This window comes from Oryctolagus cuniculus, chromosome 1 (genome assembly GCF_964237555.1).
Source record: "Oryctolagus cuniculus chromosome 1, mOryCun1.1, whole genome shotgun sequence".
In the NCBI taxonomy this organism is placed as follows: Eukaryota; Metazoa; Chordata; class Mammalia; order Lagomorpha; family Leporidae; genus Oryctolagus; species Oryctolagus cuniculus.
In genome coordinates, this window is record NC_091432.1 from 31,759,421 (window position 1) to 31,784,758 (window position 25,338).

Consider the following 25,338-nt stretch of genomic DNA (forward strand, 5'->3'; position numbering starts at 1 on the left):
TCACAGATCTGTGGTCCTCAGAAGAGAGACAGAAGACCTACCACGTGCCTGACTGAATCCCGGCTTTGTTTATAACCAGCAGAAGCCCCCTCCTTCTGCACCTTGTTGGCGCATGGCCTTGGACATGAGGTTCCAGAAACACAGGTCGGGGGGTGACCGTGGGCGGGATTTCACACACAGGGCCGGGGCGGGCTCCTAGCAGCCTCTGCTTTTGGCTTCTCAAGGCAACCAAGGGGCTGGGAGGCAAGATCAACCCTGGGGGGACCCTCCCGGAATACCCACATCACAGCGGCCGTGGGGGAGGGGTGTGGCCTGGCACTGACTTCACCTCTGCCTTGGACCCTAAAAGCTTGACATCACTCAGTGATGATGAAAGGGGAAAGTTTTTTTGCACTTTAGCATGAAAGATGACCAGTTTGACATTCCACTGAAGATGAGTATGAGGTTGATGCACTCTTTAAAAATAAATAAATAAACACAAATATGAATAAGAAACGATTGACCTCCGGGGGAGCTCCGGGTGGGGGAGGAACAAAGTGCAGCCACCAGGTTTTCCGTCCTGTCCAGGCCTGGGCACCAGGCACAGAGGCCGCCAGCTCCTGTTCCCCACTGCCACCGTGTGGGGCTTGGGCGGTAGGGCTGTCCTCAGGCTGCATGTTCAGAGGGCAAGTGTGTACCCTCGAACCATCCCTGCCATCTGGAACTCAAACCATCTGGCTCTCAAATCTTCCTTTAAAAAAAAAAAGTATTTATTTTATTTAGGACACAGAGATAGAGATGGTGAACCATCTGCTGGGTCACTCCCCAGATGCCCAGAGCCAGGAATTCAACCCCGGTCTCCCACTCGGGTGGTGGGAATCCGCCTACTCGAGCCATCACTCGCTGCCTCCCGGGCTGCCACAGGAGCAGGAAGCTGGGATAGGAGGCGGAGCCAGAAATCGAAGCCAGGCACTCGGATACGGGATGCCGGCATCCGGAGCAGCATCTTAACTGCTGCACCAAACACCTGCCCCGGCCCCCACCCCATCCTCCTTTGAACCACAATGCCATAGTACAGCTCATCTAGAAAGAAAGAGAAACTTTGTGGGGGGGGGGGGTGGCGCCATGGCTCACTTGGTTAATCCTCCGTCGGTGGCACCGGCATCCCATATGGGCACCGGGTTCTAGTCCCGGTTGCTCCTCTTCCAGTCCAGCTCTCTGCTGTGGCCCGGGAGGGCAGTGGAAGATGGCCCAAGTCCTTGGGCCCTGCACCCGCATGGGAGACCAGGAGGAAGCACCTGGCTCCTGGCTTCGGATCAGCACAGCTCCGGCCATAGCGGCCATTTGGGGAGTGAACCAATGGAAGGAAGACCTTTCTCTGTCTCTCTCTCTCACTGTCTGTACCTCTACCTGTCAAATAAAAAATGAATGAATGAATGAATGAATGAAAAGAAAAGAGAGAGAGAAATTTGGAAAAGTCTCTACTCCATCTCCCTCTTGCATTAAACCCTGTGAACTTGAGGATTTCAGCCCAAACCTTCCAGAGCAGGACTCTCTGGTGGAGCAGAGCACCCGCCCGTGTGTTCCTGGTTTATTGCTGGGGATCCTTGCTGTCTGCGGCTTCCCGGGGCTTCTGGTCCCCCTCGAGCTGCAGGTCGGCATTAGAGGGAGCAAAGCCGCGTTCCTGGGACATGGCTCAGGGGTGAGGTCATCGTGCTCATTGGCCAGCTGGGGAATTGGGGTCTCCCTGCCAGCCGGAGCTGCTGCCGGCACCAGCTCAGCTTCGATCCTGGCACCTGGAGTCCGTTCGTCTGATGGAAAACTTTCGGAAGCTGCGGGAAGGAGGGCCCTCTGTGTGAGCTCCCCGCCTTGGTGCCTCAAGGACAGCGGTCGGGGGACCCCTATGGCTTTGGCTTTTTTTCTCCATCCATTCTCAGAAACCCAGGAAACAAATGGAATGAAATGAGTAGAAAGCGTGGTTATCATGATTTTCACAGGAACCGTCAAGTCCTCCATGTGCTTTCGCTGTCTCTTGGTTGTGTAACTGAAATGAGGTACTGCGCCTGACTGCTAGGTGATAACTCGGTGCCCAGCCTCTCGCGCTGTGAAGATAAGTCCCTGCCTTCTCCCCAACGTCTCCCCGGCACTGGACCGAGAATGTCTTCCTGCCTGTGGCTGGTGGTGGGTGCTGTGGTCTGGATGTGGCCTGAGTTCATGGGCTGGCATTTGGTCCCCCGTGTGGTCATGTTGAGAGGGGATAGAAATCCCAGGATTCAGGGCCTAGCGGAAGTGCTGTGCTTGGACAGGATTAAGGCAGTTCCTGCAGGATTGCAGTCAGTTCCCATGGCAGGAGAGGGAGACGGGGTCCTCTCAGGTCTGCGGCATACCGTCCTGCCGCATGATCTCTTCCGCGTACACGTCCATCCTTGTGATGTCACCTGCCATGAGGCCGCCTGCACGTGAACTTTCAGCCCTCAAAAGCAGGCACTGAAGACATAAACCTCTCTCCTTCGTACACCTCCCAGCCTCGGGTGTTTCACCAGAATGCAGAGCAGAGCGGCCCATTCGGTGTCCCCTGGAGGGGCTCAGTGACAGCTTGCAGTTGGTCCCTATGTGTCAGGGCTTCCCACGGACCCTGCTGACGTCACTCGCAGGAAAAGGCCTGTCTCGTAGTGCTCCTTGCTGGCAGAGAGCCTAGGGCGGGGGTCGGAGGAAGGCAGAGGCGTGAGCAGGGGTTCTGTGTTGGATCTGCATTGCAATCATCTGTACACTACTCTGACCTGCTCTGTGGGTTGACTCACAAACCCGGGAGCTGGGTAAAGCGCAAGACAGCGAGTGCCCCTGCAGAGCCCACTGCACCTCTCGCCCTGGTCCTGACCAGGCGGAGTCACCCGCAGATACTCATGGGCACCTCCTGGAGACCAGTCACAGCCCCGGCCCGCCCGTGGCTCCCAGCGCAGCAGGAAGCAGGCTCCAGTGCTGACAAAGACAGTGGGCAGAGTAATGGCTCCAGTCACAAGGAAGGAGCCTAGTTCTGGCGAGAGCTGGGGCTGTAGGCACAGCCACTTTCTCTGCTTCCATGCCTTGGATTGTAATGCAGGGGCACGGCCTCTCCTCACGGGCTGTGGTGAGCATGAGGGATTGTGTAAGTGGGCTACTTGGCATCCAGTAGTCCTGGGTTAGTATTCGTGCAGGTGCGTGACATGGTCCCGTGGCAGAGCCCTGGTCACGCAACAAGTACTTATTGAGCACTTACTGTATTCCAGGCAGCACTCTAAATGCTGCAAATAAAACAGGGAAGAAAGCACACAAAAGCTCTGCTCTCCTGGAGAGTACATAGACGATAAAGCAATGAAGACGATCGCACGGTGTGTTTGACGTTGTTAGTGCTATAGAGAGAAGTAATGCAGAGAATGTGAATCGGGAGGGGCAGAAGCAGACCGATGCTGATCAGCGCAGACCTCAGTGCGAAAGGAGCTTCTTGAGAAAAGCCCTGGAGGAGGTGCATGGCCACACAGATACCAGGGGAAAGGAGCATTTTAGGATCGGGAACAGCAAGTCCAAAGGTCCTGTGGCCACCATATGTGCATGATTGAGCACAGCATGGCTGCCACTGTGGTACAGCCAGAGAGGTGGGGATATGTGGCGTGGTATGCGGCTTTGAGGTCAATTTAAAGGCTTTTCTGCTCAGACTGCAGTCCAGGGTGGAGGAGGTGTTGGCATAAAGATCTCTGAATAGAAGGGCGGTGTGTTCAGATTAAGATGGAAGTGGGGAGATCAGCTAGGTTATCGCAGGCATCCGGGAGAATGGCGATGGTCGCTTGGACCAGATGGTCCCAAAGAAGACGGTCAGGGGGAGGCTGACCTGGGGAGGCAAGTACACTCGTAGGTAGCAGAGGCCTGCTCTGACCCCCGCTGACCTGCTTCTCAGATGCCAGGGACGCTGCCGGCAGCCACGGTGCTTGGGTGTGCTGGCTCCTTGCCAACTCCTCTGGAGGAAGACGGAGTGATTCCAACAAGGATACCCTGGCCAAAGCCATTCTCCACCCCCAGTAGGAAGACAGCTGCAGACCCACAGGAGGGCAGCCCAGCGGGGCCCTGCAGGGTCGTCTTGGGGTTTGAGTCCTTTGGCTGGGGCTCCGTTCTCAGCAGGGCTCCTCCGCGCCCCCAGCCCTTCAGATTTCCCCGCACACAGTGGGGTTTTAGGGCAGCAGGTGGAGGTCTAGAATCTGCTCTTGGAGGAGGGCCTGGCTTCTCTGTGACCGTGGGTCCCCACGGAAGCCAGCCGGACTCAGGCTGATTCAGGTGTGTAGCAACGGTGGTTCCGAACGCCAGGATGTCCTCCACGAAACACACAACTTACTTTCCAAATACAACTTAAATGATTTCGTCTTGTTTTTTAAAGATTTATTTATTTATTTGGAAGGCAGAGTTAGAAAGAGAGAGATCTTCCATCCACTGGTTCACTCCCCAAATGGCTACAATAGCCTGAACTGGGCTGATACGAAGCCAGGAGCTCCATCCAGATCTCCTATGTGGGTGCAGGGTCCCAAGCACTTGGGCCAGCCTCCACTGCTTCCCTAGGCACATTAGCAGGGAGCTGGATCTGAAGTGGAGCAGCCGGGACTCGAACCGGCACCCATATGGGATGGCAGCATTGCAGACGGTGGCTTTACCCGCTAAGCCACAGCACAGCCCTGATTTTAAGCCTTTATGAGAAAGGCAAATGTATACATAAACTGGAGGTTCACCAAGGACAGAATATTATTTCCCCCACAGACAGTAGCTGCTAAAATAACCCCACTGAATATTCAAAAAGATAGTCCAAATATTCAAAAGATAGAATATTCAAAATTCTACCAAATATTTCAAAACAGTTCTAATCCTGGGGGGAGGGTGTGGTTCCTGGCTGGCCCAGGCACACCTGAGACACAGATTCCCTAGGGAATGGTGAGGACCAGGCAGGTGCTAATCCCTCAGGGAGAGGCCTCGCTGGTTTCTCTCCCCCTCTGTGGCTCTTTTTCTCTTCAAGCTCTCAGCCGGGGTATGGGCATCTCAGTCACTTCTGCTGCCCCCAGACAGCCAGGCCTGGCCTTGGGCCCCGAGGCCCCCTGGGGTCAATCCCAGAGCGGGGCGGGGGGGGGGGGGGGCACAGGAAGGGGATCCAAAGCGAGAGGGGGGTTCCCCGCTCCCGCCAGGGAGATCTGGAGGCACAAGTCCCTCCTCCAGCCCTGGAAACAAGCTCTCTCCACGCAGCCCATGAGCCAGTCCAGAGCAGCAGGAAGTTGGGCTTTTTTTTTTTTTTTTCCGTTCTTCGTCCTGGGTTTTACACCCTTTGCACCAGGCCAGAGGTGGGAAACAGCTGACTTCTCAGCATCCACCCGAGTGGGGGAAGAACATTTGCATTTTTCTCAGCTGTCTCACAAGGCCCCCACTGAGCTCTTCTTCCTGGGGACAGAAGGCTCTTGATTGCCAGTCTTTTCCTTGCCCCCTTTTCTCCGGCCTCAGTCTCTTTTAAACTCAGGCTCGAAACAGGACTCGCCAGGGACTCCCCACCTGCCTCATCCCCACAGGGCTGTCCCCAGGAGCCCCAGGCGGGAGGGCTGCTCACCTGCCCCTGTTCCTGGGCAGGAAGGAAACCTCCTGCTGCGCTGGTCCTGGCCCCAGCTCTGCTTGGCCGTGGCTGTGGCCGTGGCTGGATTCTTTCAAGAGGGACCAAGACAGTTCCATTAGCAGACACTGACCTCCCGCGGCTAATGAGTGCCTTTAGCTGGACCAGGTTCTGCAAAATGGCCATGAGTGATGGGCTGCTCTCTGCTGCTCCCGGGGCTGGCGGGGGAGAAGCCAGACGGGGGTCCCCACAGGGCAAATCCTCTTGGGAGGGGCCATCTCAGGCCCCAGTGCCTTTTGATCCCCCCCCCACTTGCTGGGGGCACTCATTGAACAAGCCTAATTCATTGTGTAGTTGGGACCCTGTCACCTCTGACGATAACAGAGAGAGCCCATGTATGGGTTTATTGAACCCTTGCTATGGGGTCTTCACAAAGTCCATGGAAAATGTGTATTATGGGAAAAGTATGCATGGCTTTTTAAGAAAAAAAATTAAGATTTATTAGTTGAAAGGCAAAGCATCAGAGAGAGAAAGACATTGTCTATCTTTCCTTCCATAAATTTACTCCCCAAATGGCTACAACAGCCAGGGCTGGACCAGGCCAAAATCAGGAGCCAGGAGCTCCATCCTGATCTCCCACGTGGTGGCAGGGGCTCTAATGATTAGGACATCATTCACTGCCTTCCTAGGCATCAAAAACATTGTTTGCACCAAAATAAATTTATCTTTTGGTCTCATGTTTCCATAAATGGTTTTTAAAAGGCTTATTCATTTATTTGAAAGCCAGGGCTGGGTCAGGCTGAAGCAAGGAGCCTGGAGTTCCATCTGAGTTTCCCAAATGGAGAGCAAGGACTCAGCACTTGGGCCATCATCAGGTGGCCCCAGCACATCAGCAGGAAGCTGGACCAGAAGCAGAGGCGGGGGACTGGTGGTGTGGTGCGGATTCAGCTGCCACTTGCCACGCTGGCATCCTATGTCAGAGTTCAAGTCTCAGCTACTCTGCTTTCCAATCCAGCTCCTTGCTAACGCTCCTGGGAAAGCAGGGGAAGATGGCCCCAACACTTGGGCCCCTGCCTACATGGGAGGCCTGGATAGAGTTCTGGGCTCCTGGCTCCAGACTGGACCAGCCCCAGCCATTTGTGGAGTGAAACAGCAGATGAAGAAATCTCTCTCTCTCTCTCTCTCTCTCTCTGACTTTCAAATAAATCAATCTTAAAAGAAGAAGAGGGGCCAGCGCCGCGGCTCACTAGGCTAATCCTCCGCCTTGGGGCGCCAGCACACCAGGTTCTAGTCCCGGTCGGGGCACCGGATTCTGTCCCAGTTGCCCCTCTTCCAGGCTAGCTCTCTGCTGTGGCCCGGAAGTGCAGTGGAGGATGGCCCAAGTGCTTGGGCCCTGCACCCCATGGGAGACCAGGATAAGCACCTCGCTCCTGGCTTTGGATCAGCGCGCTGCGCCAGCCGCAGCGCACCAGCCTCAGCACACCAGCCGCAGCGACAGGACTCGATCCCAGGTCCTCCCAAATTGTATACCAGATGGTGGTGTCTCACATGCAGTGTACCCAGCTGTGCCGTAACTCTGACCTCCCATAAACCTTCTGAAGCACTTTCATATGTGTTAGGAATTGGGTTTAGTGCTTTAGGTGACTTAGGCATAACCATGAGAGAGGAGAAACCATATGCATTTTACACATGATGAAGACACAGGTCAGGAGATGAACTCACCCAGGGCCGTGGTGACAGCTGGTGGACGGCATTCACTTTCTCCAAAAACTGTTGGCTGAGGAGCTACCACGTGCCTGGTGTTGTCCAGGCAGCCTGTGTCATAAGGAGCCTACGTGGGGTGGGGGAGAGGACGGCGCCAGACACTGAACAGGTAAAGCAAGTAAACAAACAATTTCTGTGTGAGAGCATTTCTCAAAGTTGCTGGAAAACGGGATTTAAAAATCAGTTTGTTTAGGTACAAAAACATTTGAAATCCTAGCACAGTTATTTTTTTTTTTTCATAATAAGCATTTTCCATGAACTATTTGAAGACCGCTGCATATACACGGATTTCAGGGTTTTGGGCACCAAAATAAACTTAACTATTTTCCACAAACTTTTTTTTTTTTTTTTGACAGGCAGAGTGGACAGGGAGAGAGAGAGACAGAGAGAAAGGTCTTCCTTTGCCGTTGGTTCACCCTCCAATGGCCGCCGCAGCAGGCGCGCTGCAGCTGGCGCACTGCGCTGCTCCGATGGCAGGAGCCAGGTACTTATCCTGGTCTCCCATGGGGTGCAGGGCCCAAGCACTTGGGCCATCCTCCACTGCACTTCCAGGCCACAGCAGAGAGCTGGCCTGGAAGAGGGGCAACCGGGACAGAATCCAGCGCCCCGAACGGGACTAGAACCCGGTGTGCCGGCGCCCCAAGGCGGAGGATTAGCCTAGTGAGCTGTGGCGCCGGCCCACCACAAACTTTTTGAAGTCCTCTGCTCTACATGTGTCAAGCGAGCTCTTCCGAGGCAGAGCCAGGTAACTCGGTGTCTCATCAGACAGCGCTCGGTCACCTGAATGTGGCCCCGCACTTGGCACAGCCTGGGAGCCAAGTGTTTTCATGCCAATCCAAGTGCTGTGGGAGGCGCAGCCAGAGTTGGCATCCACTGTGTTCCCACGGTGCAGGGTGCTGGGGGCGGTGGAGGAGGGAATTGCGTCTCGAGGAGCGACCAGCCCTGGTGCCTTCCCCCGGCCAGCCTCACCCGGGTGTGGCAGTTACAGCTCTTATCAGTGAAAGTCACCAGGAATCTCCCCAGGGGAAGCCCTGTCTTGCTGGCTGGGAAGGCAGGGGCAGGGAGAATAACCGTTCTCCTCAGTAGCTATCAGCAGTCAGCGGGGCCCCAGTTGCGATGGGGGCTCCCCCTCCCTTCCCTCTGCCTCGCTGAGTCAGCGATCAGCTGGCCCCGCCAAGGTGTCCACAAATAGCCACCCCGCGTGACCTCACCCCGGAAGTCCCGGAGTGACTCACAGACTGAGCACCACCTCCAGGGAGCCGCTCCTGCCACCTCTGCCCCACCCCAGCAGGGGAGGAGCCGGGACAGGGAAAAATCCCTTCCTGTACTCCAGAGACGCAGTTCAGAAACTTAAGTCTCTGCTAAGGTCTTGTGGTGCAAAGCAGAGGGGAAGGGTTGCAGAGGCACCCAGCTTTAGACCATTAAGGGCCGACCCGTGCCCCAGGAGCTTCAGGCCAGCATCACTTGGAGGTGCTGAGGGGTCCTGCCCACCACCAAGTTACCGGAGCCTTCTCTGCCCACTGCCTGCCCCTGGCACCACTGTTGTGCACATACTGAGTCCCAGGCACGTGACGGCACCCTGCAAGATGCCCGAGGTGGTGTTGGCCCCCATTTTACTGCAGGAAGACTGAGGCCTGGGCCAGGGTGCTGGCTGAGTGACTAAGCCAGAATTCAACCCCCAGCGCGACACTCAGATTCCCCTTCGCGGAGCTGTGCTGCCCTTTAGCAGGGTTTGTGAACTTGTTAGCATCCAAACGCAGCCCTGGCCCGCGGCTGTGAATGCAGAGTCTGCTGGTCCACCCTCTCTGCTTTCTGGGATCAGAACGGTTGTCACGGGGAAATGTGTGGGCAAGGGGTGTGTGTGTGTGTGTGTGTGTGTGTATGGGTGTCTGTCCACCCTCCGGCCTCCTCAGGGGTTTCTGCAGGGCCTCTGCCCGCTCCCCGGCAGGTGTATCCACACAGGGGCCCTGCTGCTGAGCCCTGAGCAGCGCTGAGCTGCAGAGGAGAGCAAAGCGAACCCTCGCGAAGAACAGGAGCCAAGTGGACTGTAGAACTGAAACAAGAGGCAGCAGCTGTGTGGCCAAGTTCAGAGGCCTCTTGCAGAGGTCTCTAATGGCGCGAGAAAATGCTTTGGGGGGTAACAAGTGAAATGAAAGAACATTGTCAGTTTAAGAAATGTCTCAAGACTTCCCCAAGTGATGGGATTGTGGATTGCTTATATTGTCCACCTTGCACGTGGCTGTATTTTCTTTCGTTTTCAGCAGCAAACACGCATTAGTTATTCCTACAAAAATAAAAATCGTAATGTAGTGTGTAGCCACTGAGAGGGCGTAATCCTTCAGGGTCATCCTGAGCTCCTGATTTCTTGATCAGTGTGCGTTCTTCTTATTCCTCCACAAGCTTCTTCCATGTCCTTGGCAGTGGCGCTTCTTTTAAGGGAGCACAGAAGTCAGTGCCGCTTTGGTGGGAAAGAAAAATAATCACACAGGTTTCTTGAAAAGCTAGCGCATAAGGATATAGTGTACGTAGGGATACATATCCCTCCCAGGATGTACCCAGAAAAATAGACGATAGCAAGTGTTGGCAAGGATGCAGAGCAACGGGGACCCACACTGCTGGGGAAGCCACTGTGAAAAAGTCTGGTGAGCCCCAAAAAGTCAAAATGTAGAATTTTCACCTGACCCAGCTATTGCACTGCGACGTGTATACCCAAGAGAAGTGGAAATGTCTGTTCACACGAAAAACTCGTGCAGGGGTGCTCACAGTGGCACCGCTCTCGATGGCCAGGGTGGGCAGGACCCCCATGGCTGCCAGCAGTGGCACAGATGAACCACACGCAGGGTAGACCAAGCGTACTAAAATCCAAAGGACTGTACCTTTTAAAAGGGTGAATCCTTTTATACATGAGCTATATCTAAATTGTTTAAAACTCAACCATCATCGACTTACAGATGCTGGGCCACTTCCCTGTGATGGAGCCGGGGCCCCTTTGCCTTGCTGTCTGTGCCCAGAACACCTGTGCGCCTCCCCTCAGTCAATCCTTACTCTGATTCTCTCGGAGTAGGTGCTGTCCCCATTTTGCAGAGAGGCAAACTGAGGCACAGAGAACCTGTTACTCCCCACGTCCACCTTGCCAGTGAGACTGAACCCACCAAGCCATGGGCTGGGGCTGTTAGCCATGCTGTGAGGATGAGTCACTGGGTGGAGAGCGAGGCTGGACAAAGACGGGACCACCAGGGCAGCAATGGGCAAATCTGAGGGATTCAGCATTCAGAAGGAGGGACGTGGCTCGCCTGTTCTTTTCTGAATCAGTTGGGAGAGGCACACGCACACACACACGCACACGCACACGCACACCACCCTGAGGTTGTGCTTCAGGTCCTGGCTTCCGGCTGGGAGAGGGGCTGGAGTCTGCAGGCGAGAAGCCTGCGCCCGCGGTATGAGGGGACACACAGGTCTCCAGGTAGCTGCGGGTCAGCTCTCTTTGGGGGGGTGGCAGGGATGTGTCTGTAAGCTCTGGGGTGTCAGAGCCCTGCTTCCGAGGCCTGTCCAGTGGCAGTGGCTCCTTCCAGCCTTGGCCAGATACCGCACCAGGTGCTCTTCTGCTTTGGGGGTGGGGAGGGGTGGTGTTTTGTGTGCTCTGTAGAGGCCTGGTACAGAGAGAGCGCCTCCTGTCGCTTAGCCAAGGAGGTCAGTGCAGCTGATTCGCCCTCATCTCTGCCACCTGGCAGGTGGCCGGGAGTGGACCGTGAGCTTCAAGCCACACAGGCTTGCTGCCCAGCTTGGATTCTAGTGATGACCCTGGGACATGGTGGCCCAGGCAGGGGAAGGACCCCCGGGGTGGCGGCGGGGAGATAAGGCTAGTCGGCCCAGAGCATGGGGGTGGGGTGGGCAGCCTGGGCTGGGACAGTGACTAGTGGGGGGCAGTGAGGGTCCACGGAGCTGGGGGGCTTCAGAGGGAGATGGACGAGACCGTGAGGCGAGCACTGCACCCCTCAGCGGCACTGGAGTGCAGGGCAGAGCCTGCGCAGCCCTCTGGGAAGGGTCACCCTGTCCCTCCCCAGCGCCCCCCTAGCCGGAAGGGTGAGCAGGGGTTCTGCCCAGAGCGGCCGCCGAGTCACTGTTTCCAGCAGGCCCTCGGCTGCACTGGTGGGCAGATCGCACGCCAGCCTCGTAAACTCACTCCCCTCTTGTCCAGTGACGTTTACAGCCCCACGGGGAGCGGCCTGCTTAACGAGCCTAATTTGAGACTGTAAGTAGGAGTTTGTAAAACAAACAGTGGGGGGCTTCGGGCCAAGGCCCGCAGTTGCTGTGCAAGCGCACAAGGTCACTGCCCCAACCCCCAAGACGGGGGCCAGGGTGGATGGGCGGAGATGCCCCCAAGGGTCAGCCCGCCCTTCCAGGAAAGCTGACTTCAGGCTCTCTCTTACCCCACAATTGGGGATCACATGGCAGGTCACCTTCCTGCCTGGGTTCCTTGAGGGTCCTTGCTTTCCCATGGAGAGGCAGGGCCACAAGTGGGTGGCCTCGGAGGGGGAGCAGGGATGTCCAGGGGCGCTAGGTAGGAAGCCCCATGTCTTCCTGCAGCTCCACGCTATATCTGGGAGAGATGGTTTTCAAGCTGAGGTTGAGCTGGGGCCGCCGATGTGGGTCCCCGAGGCCCGCTGAGGCTCCAGGAGGTCACTCACCGCCCACGTGGCTGCTCGGGGCATCCGCTGCAGGGCAGGTAGCAGGCAGGGCTTCCTTGAGTGCTGGAGCTCAGTGGGGTTGACAGCTCTCTCCTTCCTGACTCCCCTAGAGTAAGAGCTCTTCGAATGCTGCATGCTGGGGCCCGCGTTGTGGAGATGCAGATAAAGCCACCGCCTGCAATGCCGCCATCCCACATGGGCCCCAGTTCAAGTCCCTGCTGCTCCACTTCCAATCCAGCTCCCTGCTAATGGCCTGAGAAAAGCAGAAGATGTTCCAAGTGCTCTTTTTCTCGGTCTCTCCCTCTCTCTGCAATTCTCTCAAAACAAATAAATACTTAAAAAATAAAATAATCATAATCATAATTTTTTTAAAAAATGGTGCCTTTCAATGCAGCCATTGAAAGTCATGGCCAGGGTGCCGGCGTGGTGGCATAGTGGGCTAAGCCTCCACCTGCAGTGCCAGCATCCCATATGTGCACTGGCTCGAGTCGCAGCTGCTCCACTTCCCATCCAGCTCTCTGCTATGACCTGGGAAAGCAGTAGAAGGGGGCCAGAGTCCTTGGACCCCTGCACCCCTTGTTGGAGATCCAGAAGAAGCTCTTGGCTCCTGGCTTTGGATCGGCTCAGCTCCGGCCGTTGTGGCCATCTGGGGAGTGAACCAGCAGATGGAAGACCTTTCTCTCTGTCTCTCCCTCTCTTTGTAACTCTGCCTCTCAAATAAATAAATTTTTTTCTGGAGGGGGAGAGTCCTTTTTTAAAAAGAAAGTCATGGGCAGAAACAATGCTTTGATGCCTTGGGAGGTATTGAAAGATGTCCATAAGATGGTTACTGGAAAAAAAAAAAAGTGCTTAAAGCAGGTGGGGTTAGTTCTGCTTTTTAAATTAAGAGCAGAGATGCACACGGGGGCACGGGTGATATTCAAGAGTGTGAAGGAATATTGTACCAAAGTGTCAGTGCTGACTGTCTCTGAGTGGTGAAATCATGGTGATTTTTATTTTCATCTTTTTGTTTCCTGGATTCTTTAAAATTTTTTATTTATTTTACTTTATTTGAAAGAGAGCTCTCCCATCCTCTGGTTCATTCCCCAAATGCCCACAGCAGCTGGGGCCAGGCCAGGTTGAAGTCAGGAGCCAGGAACTCAATCCAGGTCTCCCATGTCGGTGACTGAGACCCAACTACTCGAGCCATCGCCTGCTGCCTCTGAGGGTGCACGTTGGCGGGGAGCTGGCCTGGGGAGCCGAACCAGCCTCCGGAGCCCAGGCATCCCACACAGCAGCTCAGCCACCCTGCTAAGCACCTGCCCTCCGATGCGGGTTTGTGTTTGTTGTTGTTGTTGTTGTTTAAATTTAAATAACCTTTGAATGAGTGGAGCTCCACTGAGTGGTCTGCCCCAGAGGCCGCCCGTGGAGGGAGCTCCTGTGAGTGTGCTACCTGCAGCCCCCGGGGAGGCCCAGGCTCAGCCGAACCACTCTGCTCTCAACAAGGTCCGAGGGACGGTTCCAAAGCCCGCAGCCTGGGCAGTGTATTTCAGCAGTGGTCGTGGTAGGACGGTCCCCACGATTTCATTTCAACACAGGACTCGTGGCTTAAAAACTGACAACCACTGGATTCCAGGACCTCTCGCGTCGGAATCGCTTCATCTGCCAATCACTGACAGTCTGTCTGGGGGCAGGACTGTGTCCCCATCAGATCCATCTGTGGAAGTCCTAACCCCCTAGACCTCAGACTGCAGCTGTATTTGGAGACAGGTCTTTTTGTTTGTGTTTTAAGATTTATTTATTTATTTGAAAGCCGGAATTACAGAACAAGAGGGAGAGAGAGAGAGGGAGAGATCTTCCACCCATTGGTTCAGTCCCCAAATGACCACAATAGCTGGGGCTGGGCCCTGCCAGAGCCAGGAGCTTCTTCTGGGCCTCCCATATCAGGGCAGGGGCCCAAACATTTGGGCTATCTTCTGCTGCTTCCCCAAGTGCATTAGCAGAGAGCTGGAACGGAAGTGGAGCAGCAGGGACTCAAACCAGTGCCCATATGGGATGCCGGCACTGCAGGTGGCGGCTTTACCCACAACACCACAGCAGCGGCCGCTGGCACATTGCTAACCAGTAAACAGTTGTTGGATAAATGAGCGACCAAAGGCAGGATGAATGACCTTCCGAGTGATGAATGTGACCTGTAGCAGAGTGGTCTTGCACCCCTCCCCTGCTCTTAATAGTGACACTAGCTTTTAGATGGTATCTGGTGCCCTTATCCCAAAGCCGTCAGCCTGGGAAGAGCGAGGCATTTATAACATATTTCTATTTACTGTACGCTTACTGTGCGTCAGGCCTTTTGATGAGTGCTTGCCTATATAACCTCTCCTAATAGAAAAATAATCTTGGGAATTCGGTGTGATCAGTAGGCCAGTTTTATAAAAAGGAGCAGCTTGAGGCCCAGAGAAGTGAAATAAGTAGTATGGATCACACAGCTATCAAGTGGCAGAGCTGGGCTTCGAACCCTCATCCCTAGGACTCGGTGTCCTCCAGAACTGAGCTCTTGGGAACTGGAACCGAAGCTGCTGGGAACAGGTGCTGCTGGTGAGCGGGGCTCCAGGGAGGTGCATTTGTAACTAATGTGCTCCAGTTCTATTAATACATGTCCTGGCCCTCAGCCCTACGCCTTGTGATATTGGCAAGGGGTGTGTGTGTGTGTGTATGTGTGTGTGTGTGTGTAAAAGCCCCTAAAGGGGTGCCTTCCTTGTGTTTGTTAACAGGTGCCAGGACTCTTCTTGCCCCCTCTTTGTTCCTCCCTGGGCTGACCCACGGAGCCCTCCTGCCCATTTCCACTTCCTCTCGCGGCCCCAGCCCCACGGTCAGCCTCCCTGCCCACTCATGACGATGCTGGCCACGTGGTGTGAGAAGTCATCCTCACTCAGCCTGGCTCAGGGCAGCAGCCTCGGCAAGATGCCCCGGGGAGTCCCAGCGGTGACGCAGCCCCTGGGTGAGTCACCACCGCCGGGGGCCAGGTGAGGGGCTGACTCACCCTGAGAGAGACACCCCTCCTGGTTAGCTGCGTGGGACGGCTCCCACCTGACATTCCTCCTAAAGGAGTATTTCCCCCATCTACTTACTTTAAAAGTGAAGTTTCTGCAAGACAATCAGGTTTTCCTTTTCTGTTTTTTCACCTGTGCGCTCACGATGGTTGCAGCCATGACTTCGTTATAAAGAATGTGCAAAGCCATGAAGGAAACAAACAAAAAAACACTGAAAACACTGCCCGCAGAAATCTCTGCCCGATGTTAGCTGATCTCTGTCCCAAGCATTTGCGCCGAACTTGATAGTAACGGCGGGTTTGTGAACCATTTTCACTTTTTAATTTAATTTTGGGGCCAGCGTTGTGGCACAGCCAGTTAAGCTGCCACCACCTACCATGCCAGCATCCTGAATGGAGTGCTGGTTCAAGACCCCGCTTCTACGCTTCCAATCCAGCTTCCTGCCAATGTGCCTGAGAAGGCAATGGAGGACAGCCCAAGAGCTTGGGACCCTGCACCTACGTGGGAGACAGGGATGGAGTTCCAGGCTCCTGGCTTCAACCAGGCTCAGTCTGTCTGTCTGTCTCTCTCTCTCTCTCTCTCTCTCTCTCTCTCCCCCCCCCCCCACCCCCCAACACTCTGCCTTTCAAGCAAATGAAAGTAAGCATTTCTCAAAGAACTTTGATTATCTAAAAACATAATAAACTTCAGAGAGCCAGTTTCCTGCCGTATTGGACACTGTGGCTGTTCCGTTGGTCAGAAGCCTCTGCCTCTCTCTCTGCCTCCTCCCCTCCAGCGTCTTTCATTACACTTGTGTTATCACCAGTAAGTCACGCCCATTGTAAGAAGTGGAAAGTACCGGAGGTCAGAGCACGTTTTTTTCCTAAGCCTGACAGAGAGCCACTCCAGCCTGGCACATCAGATGTGGGTATTTTAGGAGGTGGCCTCCAGGTTGTTCCTTCGCTATCCTTAAGTTCTGCCTTTACTCCGTGACAGTCCCTACATGTGTAACATGTGTGTGCGTGTGCTGCTTTACATGAAAGATGGCTCACAGCAACTGTAAGTCCTCGGCTTACAGCAACCCATGTGTGCATCCACCTTGGTCAAGGGCAGCATGAGACCAAGGGCCACGGTCATGTGCTGGACTTGTCCTCGGAGGCCGGAGCTCTCAGACCCCTGCTTCCCAGGGTCAGTCTGAATTCTCAGTGTGTTACATCAGTGCTGCAGAGGGAGCCCACCCAGAAGCTCTTTCGAGAGTACTGTATTCTAAATACCTCGGAGCTCTTTCCACAGGAAAACGCTCAGTGGCTGCGATGTTAGATTTCTGCCCTGCACTGCCCGCTGTTGTGACTACTGCTGGATTTTTCCAGAGGTCACCTTTAGGTTTAATTTCCTGAAATTGATCTGGGTGGTTCCTCTGGCTTTATTTTACTCTCTTGCAAAGAGGGGAAATGGGAGTGAACACGCTAACATGCTGCCTTTTATGAGGCTTTTGCTTCAGAGAAATTAAACAGCCATCCACAATCTCTACCAACTTGCTTGTTTTTAATAGGCACTCAGTAGTCTTCCTCTAGGTCCGCGAGAGAACCGCTATTTATTTTAATGAAACAGTTCACTAAAATGCCATGGAGCCGGCATTCCCGGTGGGGGTTCCAGGGGCGTCTGCACTGTCTTGTGGGGTGCCTGGGTTCTGTGGCAGCCCCTCTCTCCCCTTCTCCATCCTCACCCTGCTTGGAGCCCACTGGAGGAGAAAGAGTTCCCCACCCCACCTCCCACCCACACCACCAGGTCCGCTAGCAGGACCCCTGCAGCCTGCCCATGGGGTGAATTCGAGCCCAGGAGCCGGGGTGAGGTCTGCCTTTTTCCCTGGTTCTGGGGGAGAACCGGTGTCACTGGCCGTGTGCGTGCTATGCCTCATCTGCCTTGGCCTCCCTGGCTGCCAGCTCACTGCGCAGTCTTAACTGTGCGTTATTATTTCACGGTTTAATGGGGAGCTCCTGGCCCAGGCCTGCCTTCGCCAGAGGACCACCTTGCACTGCCTGTGGTGCCCTGATAACTTAGCAGGAGCAAAGTGTTCACCGGAGCTTGCCTGTTATTTGCTTTTCATTTCCTGCCCATAGAAAGAGAAGGGGCCAGGCATTTGGCCTGGTGATTAAGACACTGATTGAGAAACCCACTTCCTGTTTTCAGGGTGCCCGGGTTCGAGTCCTGGCTCCGTTCCTGATTCCAGCTTCCTGCTAATGCAGACCCTGGAAGGCAGCAGTGAAGGCTCAAGAGCTGGGGCACCTGCCACCCACATATAAGACCTGCATTAAGTTCTGGGCTTCTGGGCTTGGCCTGGCTCAGCCCCAGCGCTGTTGTGGGCAGCTGGGATATGAACCAGCAGTGGGAAAGCTCTCTGTGTTTGTGTCCATCTGTCTCTGTCTCTCTGCCCCTCTGATAAATTGGGGGGTGGGGAATGACAAAGGAAGAACTCCGGCCCTGGCTTTGAATGGGGAGAGCCTGGTGCACCTCTCCTTCCCCATCTGGCCTCAGCCGCACGTGATAGGCAGAGTGGTGTCCTGGTGGCCAGCAGGGACTCACGTGGGTCAGGCTGAATCTGAACCCCACCTGTGTTGTCTTCTAGCCGTGGACCTTAGCCAAGTGACCTAGCCCATCCAAGCCTCAGTGCCCCCTGCTGGCAAAATGGGTTGGTGGCAGTCCCTGCTGCTGGGGCCCTTGTGGGGGTGCCAAACCTCATTCACCCCATCCCTAGCAGACTGACTGGTCGGTTTATGGTAGCCCATCTCCCTTGCTTACTAACCGGTGGTTAAAGCCTGCTTCCCAAGCCCAGTGCAGACCCCTCCCCCACTCCCTGTCTTCCTCCATCTTCTCTGAACTTGGACTCAGACTATGCAGCACAGTGGCGTCATCTTAAGTTGGGTTTGTCCAGGAATAGGGTGACCCTTGGATGCCCCTTGCTGAGCCACTTTTCCATGGATGATTGACAGCCCCACTGTGGGGAGCAACTCGGACTAGGCTGTTACTGGAATTAAGACTTATTCTATACATCTGCTCTCCCACAATATGGCGCTGGGAGAGGAATAAACAGCTTCTACGCAGCTGCCTCTCGCCAACTTGAGTGATGACCTGCAGGAGCTGATCCTGATCCTGATTGGAGGAGAGCAGCGTGCTCGGCGTGTGGGTAGCAGAGTTGGGATTGGTGGAAGAGGACTATAAAGGAGGAGAGAGACAACATGCACCAGGAACATCTAAGAGGAACATCTAGCTGAAGGAACACCTGAGCAGCCCCCGAGAGAGCCGGCCGGCGGTGTGCCGCTCCCCCGCGGAAGTGGGGAAAGTGGCAGGGGGAACCGCCCTTCCACGGAGGTGGAAGGGTCGGTAGCCAACCCGGAAGAACCAGCAGCAAACCCGGGGAGGGCCGAGCAGACAAAAGAACAGCGCAGGGTCCTGTGTCGTTCCTCCACAAAGAGGGGGAGCGACACCCACAAGCTTATTTCATGCCATGTACAGGTGTCTCCTCCTCTTCCATCTTCCCCTTGCCTCAGCCCATCCCCCTGCCCGCCCTGAATTTAGACCATCAGGAGCAACGTGCAACCCCTCTCACATCCGCTGCTCGCTGTCTACAAGCCACTCACGCTTCAGTTTTCAGCACTTGGTCCTGGTATGACTAATAGACAAGTGGGCAGTAACGTACTCTATATAAAACTCCAGATCAGAGAGTGGAAACACTTAAAAAATAAATAAAAGGGCTGGAGTAAGTGGACTATTTGGAAACCGTTCCGTGGGGCAATAGAATTTTATTTTCAGAAGCTTAAGGATTGAACCCCACCCAAAGCTTCCAGCTCCTAAGGAAACTGGCAGGAGAGGCCCTGCCAAGTTTCCCCACTAGGGCACCAAAGAAGGAATCCCTGCCTCCCACTTTTCCTCTCAGAGGTGGCTTTTGCTGCCTTGGCCAGTGAGCCTCCCCCAGCCAGGCGCCCGGTGGATCTGGCAGCAGGGGCCAGGGCAGGGCCAGGAAAGAGGCTGCGCACACAGGCCTGCAAGGTCCTGGGCCCGCTGCCATCCTGTGGCCCGGAAAGCTTACGTACAAGCCGGGCGCAGGGGTGGGAGTGGCATTGCTGAGTCTAGAAGGGGTACCTCTGAGACTTGATGGCCTTTGGTGAATGCTCAGAAAAGCTACACTCTGTCCAGCTGTGTACGGGCAGGAAGGTGGTGTTATAGCCGGGAGGGAAGTTAAACCATAGAAAATAGTAATAACAAGGTCTCTTTGTTCCTCCTGTTGACTGCTCAGAAGTTAAATGATGGAATGAACCAGGGGCAGAAAAGCCTTCAAGGGGACACTTGAGTATCCCTAGGGGTCAGTGGAGTCTGGAATCCCATTGCTGGGAATCTTGGAATGTCATCACGTACACACACACACACACACACACATACACACACCATGCTCCATGGAGAAGCGTGCCAGCTCCCCAGGGATTCCTTTGGCCGTCTGGTCCCTCCACCCGCCGCCGTGCAGTGCATCTGCTTCTGGCTTGCTGCTTGCTTGGAGGGGACTGGGCCTCTGCAAGCTGAATCCCAGTGTAATTCCTGGCTGGCGCGCACAAGCTTCGGGAAGGCGGGGTTTCCAGTCTCCAAGCCTGGGGTTCCCCAGCTGACTCGATGGCGCCCTCTCTGGGCACTAGTGGTGATTCACCTTGGACAACAACAGGTTGCGTCCCACCCCCACTACCACCCCACCTGCAAAGGGATGTGACCAGCACTTGGAACGGAGCTTAGAGAAATGAGGAACCGCTGACATCAGTGTGTTTTCCCCATTTACTGGATGCGTGACTCTCCTCCCTGCATTTCAGAGAAGCAAAGTTGTTCTACGCTGTACGAAGGAGTCAGGGCTTCTTTGTGAGGGCAGTGGGGAGACCCTGAAGAGTCCGTAGCCAGAGCAGTGAGGTCCTAGCAGGGGATGGCCTAAGACTGGAAGCCAGAGCCTGGCTGGTGAGGAGGCTGCCACGGTGTCCGGCGGTGGGGGAGGGAGGGAGGGAGGTCATGTCCTGAGCTGGGTCATGGGAGCCCAAGAGATTTCGGTGGTAAAAGCAGCTAGGCCTGCCTGGTGGCGGAGTGGAGGTGTGGAGGAGGCAGAGAGTTGATAAGGATGACTCATAGGCCTCTGTCTGACCAACCGGGCGGACGAGGTGCTACTGTGCCCAGGGAGGGGACGGCGAAGGAGAAGGAGGTGGCTATGGGGAGCGAGATAATGAGTTCTGAGATCCAAGGGCTGGGCAGAGTGAGAAAAACCGAGTGATGGGAGATTGTGGTTCTCTGTGTAGACTGAAAAATGAGGCTACACACGCAGTCAGGGGCACACCGGCTTGGCATGCTGTCCCAGCACGAATGCTGGCTTCTAGAAGCCGGAGGCAAAGCCAGTCTGGCTTCATACCAGGTGCTGCACCTCCCGGCGGGGTTCTGAGTGACACAGGTGTCGCTCGCGGAGCAGAGCAGGGCTTTCGACGGGGGCTCGGTGAGCTGGTGAAGGATCCATGGGAAGCCCTGAGACACACAACTTTCCCCGCAAGATTTTCCTCCGTGGCAACTCATAGATGCCCTTTCTTTCCTTTTCGCTTTTCAGAAATTCTTTTTCCCAGAAATGACCTAGCCTGAGCTGATGGCACCAGGCTGGCAATGGTGGGGAGAAAGAGAAGACATCAGGCGTGGAGAGAATCTAAAGACAGTCTTTTCCCTCTCCAGGGAGAAGGGCTGGGGAGTGGCTCATGTGGGAGGGGACGAATTCAGAATTGGCATGAAGACAGCTTTCTTAGGGAGCAGGTTGGAAGATGAGTGGTGTGACTGGGTCCCAGAAAGCCTGATCAGTCGGGTTTCATGCACCCTTGGGCAGCAGGTACCTGGAGACCCATTCAAGGAAGGTCCTAGTTCTGTGTCTGTCTTTAAGTTTCCCCCTGTCAAACCCCAGGCCCACAGGGGACCTCTCTTCCCTCCAATACCAGGGTTTGCTTAGCTTGCAGAAAGACCAGGAGGCCATGGGCATTTCACCAGCTGCTGTTCCACATCTGGCCCTCCTTGACCTTGGGCCCGGCCGCTTCACTTCGTGGGGCCTCCATTGTGCTATCTGTAAGATGGGTGAGAATAAGACGTCCTGAAGGCCGGGGGAGGTTGCAGGTGCTCAGGCAGGTGAGCTGCCGCAGGGCCTGGCACGTAGTCAGCCTGGTAACAGTCAGCGGTAGCTGCCCTGTCTCCCATACTGGAAGAATCCACTACTCCATGTAAAAAGCGAAAGGTACTATGCAGAAGCGATCGGTTATTATTAATAATAATGGGCTCCTAATGACTTGTGCCCCAGTATTAAGTGAAAGCCCCTTTGGATGGGTGATGACTGGGAAAACAGGAACGATTATTAATGGAGCTGCCAGCTCCTGTTACGAGATCCACTGACATAATATTTCTCTCTGGGAATCCTCTGACAAATCAGCTGAATTTCCTATCCCCTTGCCCTAAGCACCATAAATTTGAGCCATATGTCTCCAGTGTTATTTCTGGAGGAGCGGGGCTGCGCCGGGCCCTCCCAGCTGTTTGGGCTGCCCCGAGTCGGAGCTCACAGCCGGGATGGCTTTCAGCTTCATCGTGTTTGTTTGAATGCTTACAGCCCAGCCCCTCCTAACATGCTTGGTCACTCAGCTGTCGGGGAGACTGGCTGCTTTAAGGGAACCAGGCCCCTGGCTGGGGGTGGGTGCAGCTCCTGCTGACAAAACAGAGCCTTGAGAAAATGCTTTTATGCCATGCTGTGCAGTCAGCCCTGCACGTGCTAGGAGGGACAGCCTGGGGGGGGGGGGGGATGTGTTCATCAGCCTCTGGGCTCGCAGCCCTGCCACGCTACCTGGGCAAGTTACCTGAACTCTCCCAATGCCCGTCCCCCACTCTCGAAAGTGGAGCCCATGCCCTAGGGTTCCAGAGAGAGCAGAGGCGACCGTGCGAATAGAGTCCGCGTTCATTCACAACACAAAGGACAGAAACAGCAGCCGCACTGGGCAGTGCGAGCGACGCACCGGCTCGAGCATGGACTCCGGTAAGGAGTCCTCACGAATCCTCACGAGCCAGGTGCTTGCACCGTCTCTGGTTAACACACAATGGACCAACCCAGGAAGTCCACTCACACGGCCGCTAAATGAGGAGCCAGAGTTCTGAGCCCTGCCAATGCCCTTGCAGGCCCTGCGCTCACCACTGCGCCACACCACCCAGCCCTGTCCTCACCCCCCATCACATCACACGCAGTCAGGATCCAGATTCCCAGCCGGGGCTTGGCCCTGTCCCAGGGGCTCTCCAGTTATCTCAAGGAATTTTAAGAGATTTTTTCTCCCCGCAACAAAAGTGATTGATGAAATTTCCGTGGGTATTTTTCTAAAAGCAAACAAACAAGAATTTGGAGTGGGGATGGTTTGCACCAAGGAAGCGCAGCTACCCCGAAGTTGGGAATCCGCCTGCGACCAGAATCTCCGTGGCCCCCACTGGTGCTTTCTAAGAAGGAGCACAGTGAGCTGGGGAAAGGGCAGGCTGTGGTTGCCCCTTGGGACTGATTCCAACAGCCCCGGCCCGCGGCCGCTGACGTGCTAATGAGAAACACTAACTGGACTTGGCCAGTGGCTGGGACACCTCCCTCTTGGAGCAGAGAAAGCAGCAGTCTTCCTCGTGTGGCTTCCAGCCGCTGGGGACTTGAGGCAGAGCAGGGCAGCGTGCAGAAGTGGGACGACCGTGCGGGCAGCACTGCCCCTTTGAGTGGGCAGGACGGGCACCTGCCTCTGACTCAGCCAGTCCAGGGCCGTGGGAACGCAGGTCCAGCTCTCTGTCACCCCCAGATCCTGAGTCAGGTGCTCAGTGCACAGATGAACGGCCCGTGAACCGAGGCACGCTGGTTCCTTGGGCAGCTCCGAGAAAAGCCCGCCGCGCTGTCCGCTGTCTGTGGGGAAGAGTTGTGAATCCTCGAGGCTCTGACACCTGCTGTGTTGGGGGATGGAGAGCGGGGTCCACACGGCCTCCCCTCCCCCCTGAGTCTGACCTGTCTGCCTTGCTTCCCACAGGTGTCCTGTCCCTTCCCGCCTACTTCAGTCCCTACAACGGCGGGGCCCTGGGCCACGATGAGCGAGCCGACGCCTACGCGCAGCTGGAGCTCCGGACCCTGGAGCAGTCCCTCCTGGCCACCTGCGTGGGCAGCATCTCGGAGCTGAGTAAGTGTGGCCTCCACAGCCAGCGGGCAGTGGGGCAGGGATTGCAGAGACAAGACAGGGAAGAAACTGCACTCCTCCCTCTGCTACCTCCTCCTCCCCCCTCTTTCCTCCCCCTCCTCCCTCCCCCTCCCCCAACCTCTCCCCCTCCACGCTTCTTATCTTCCCAAGCCACGGCTGACAAAGTGGTGGCCAAGGGCACAAATGAACGGTGTGGTCAGTGTGTAGGTTTAATCCCATGTAAAGCTGCATTTCTGATTTCTCTTGAAAATTCAGATGATCAAGTGCCCCTGAGCCCCATCCAGCATCACAGCTGCTGTCACTGGGAGCTAAGAAGCAATTAAATGGGTTAAGCCCTGGCTAGCTTATAGCCGGCCTGATTTTCTTTCCTTTTCTTTCTTTTTTAAAGATTCATTTATTTATTTCAAAAAAGCAGAGCTAACAGAGAACAAGAGGGAAAGACAGATCTTTCATTACTGGCTCTCTCCCCAGATGGCCACAATGGCCGGCAGTGAGCAGGGACCCAAGCACTTGGGCCATCTTCCACCGCCGTCCCAGGTGCATTAGCAGGGAGCTGGATCGGAAGTGGAGCAGCCGGGACTAGAACCAGTGCTCATGTGGGATGTAGGCACTGCAGGCGGTGGCTTTACCCGCTCCGCCACAGCGCCAGCCCCTGCCTGTTTCTCTTATTTCACCTGCCTGCCACAAAGCCTCTGAAGTTGCCAGTGGTGCTCTTTCTGGAAAGAAAGCCCCCAAAGCCTCAGCACAGTCAAAGGAAGGAAGACGCCCGCACGGCTACTCTGGCAGGAGGAGGGAGGGTCCCCTGGCTCCCTTCCCCAGCTCTGCGGTGGCCCTGGGCTGTCTCTGACTTTGGGGCTCCAGGGAACACAGTCGGAGCCCCCTAACATTGAATTGACCCTCCGCATTTGATAGTGGCTTCCCACATGTGTTAGGGGCACAAAGGCCCAGGCCATCTCCCGGCTCTCCCTCTCCTTACCCTTGTTCCTTTTTTTTTTTTTTTTTTTTTTCATTTTTTAGGATTTATTTATTTATTTGAAAGGCATAGTTACAGACAGAGAAAGAGAGAGAGAGAGAGTCTTCCATCCGCTGGTTCACTCCCCAATTGGCTGCAGTGGCTAGAGCTGTGCTGATCTGAAGCCAGGAGCTTTTTCCAGGTCTCCCATGTGGGTGCAGGGGCCTAACGACTTGGGCCATCTCCCACTGCTTTCCCAGGCTCATTAGCAGGGAGCTGGATCAGAAGTGGAGCAGCTGGGACTTTCACTGGCACCCATCTGGGATGCTGGCACCACAGGCGGAGACTTACCTGCTATGCCACAGCGCCAGCCCCATTCCTGCTACCTAAGAAGCCAAAGCACACACTCTGCTTCCAACCCCGTGTTCTGTTGAGTCTACCCCGTGGATGGCCCCAGCCTTGTCCGTTTGTGACATCCTCAGGTCTTCTGGGCCCTGAGCGGTGAATGCCAAACCTTCTTGCTTCCTCCCATCCTCCCTCCTCCCCTTCCCCAGGACAGGAACTGAAGGTGCCAGGTTCAAGGTTGCAGATCCCTAATGGGGCCGGGAGAGAAAGCAGGACTTGGGACTCTCGGTTTCCTGCTTATGGAGGCACCTGCTGAGGAGGGAAGTAGGGCTCAGAGGAGAGGTTGTCGTGAGTCACAGAGAGAGGCTCAGGTCCAGGGCTGGACTCCCCCTGTGCCTGGCCTTGGGGCCATGCTCTTAGTCATTCAGGGCCATGGGCTCCTGCACGGGGCCAGCAGCCCAGCCACCAGCCACTCAGGCAAGCCGAGGGCAAGCTTTGCTTTTGCTTTGGAATCCATGCCAGGAACAGCGGGGGCACTCAGCAACTCCTGGGTGCCATTCCTGCTGTCCCAGAGACCACACCCTGTCGGCTCTGCCCCTTTTACCCCTGCCACCACCACCCACCCAGCCAAGCCCGGGGCTGTGGAAAACAGAAGTCAGGGTATGTCACTCATCTGCCTGCTGTCTGTCCCTTTCCTCCTGTTCACCCCCATGACTCCCCACATGGTCAGCAAAATCCAAAC

At 55.4% G+C, this 25,338-nt stretch overlaps 1 protein-coding gene across 1 annotated transcript in view; it reads left to right on the forward strand.

The window, feature by feature from the left end:
* Positions 1–25,338, forward strand: part of ABTB2 (ankyrin repeat and BTB domain containing 2) — a 170,347-nt gene that overhangs the window by 107,469 nt on the left and 37,540 nt on the right. Inside the window, exon 2 of the mRNA XM_008269616.4 lies at positions 23,135–23,281. Within this exon, the coding sequence (XP_008267838.1) occupies positions 23,135–23,281 (147 nt within the window). The remainder of the gene's footprint in view (positions 1–23,134; positions 23,282–25,338) is intronic.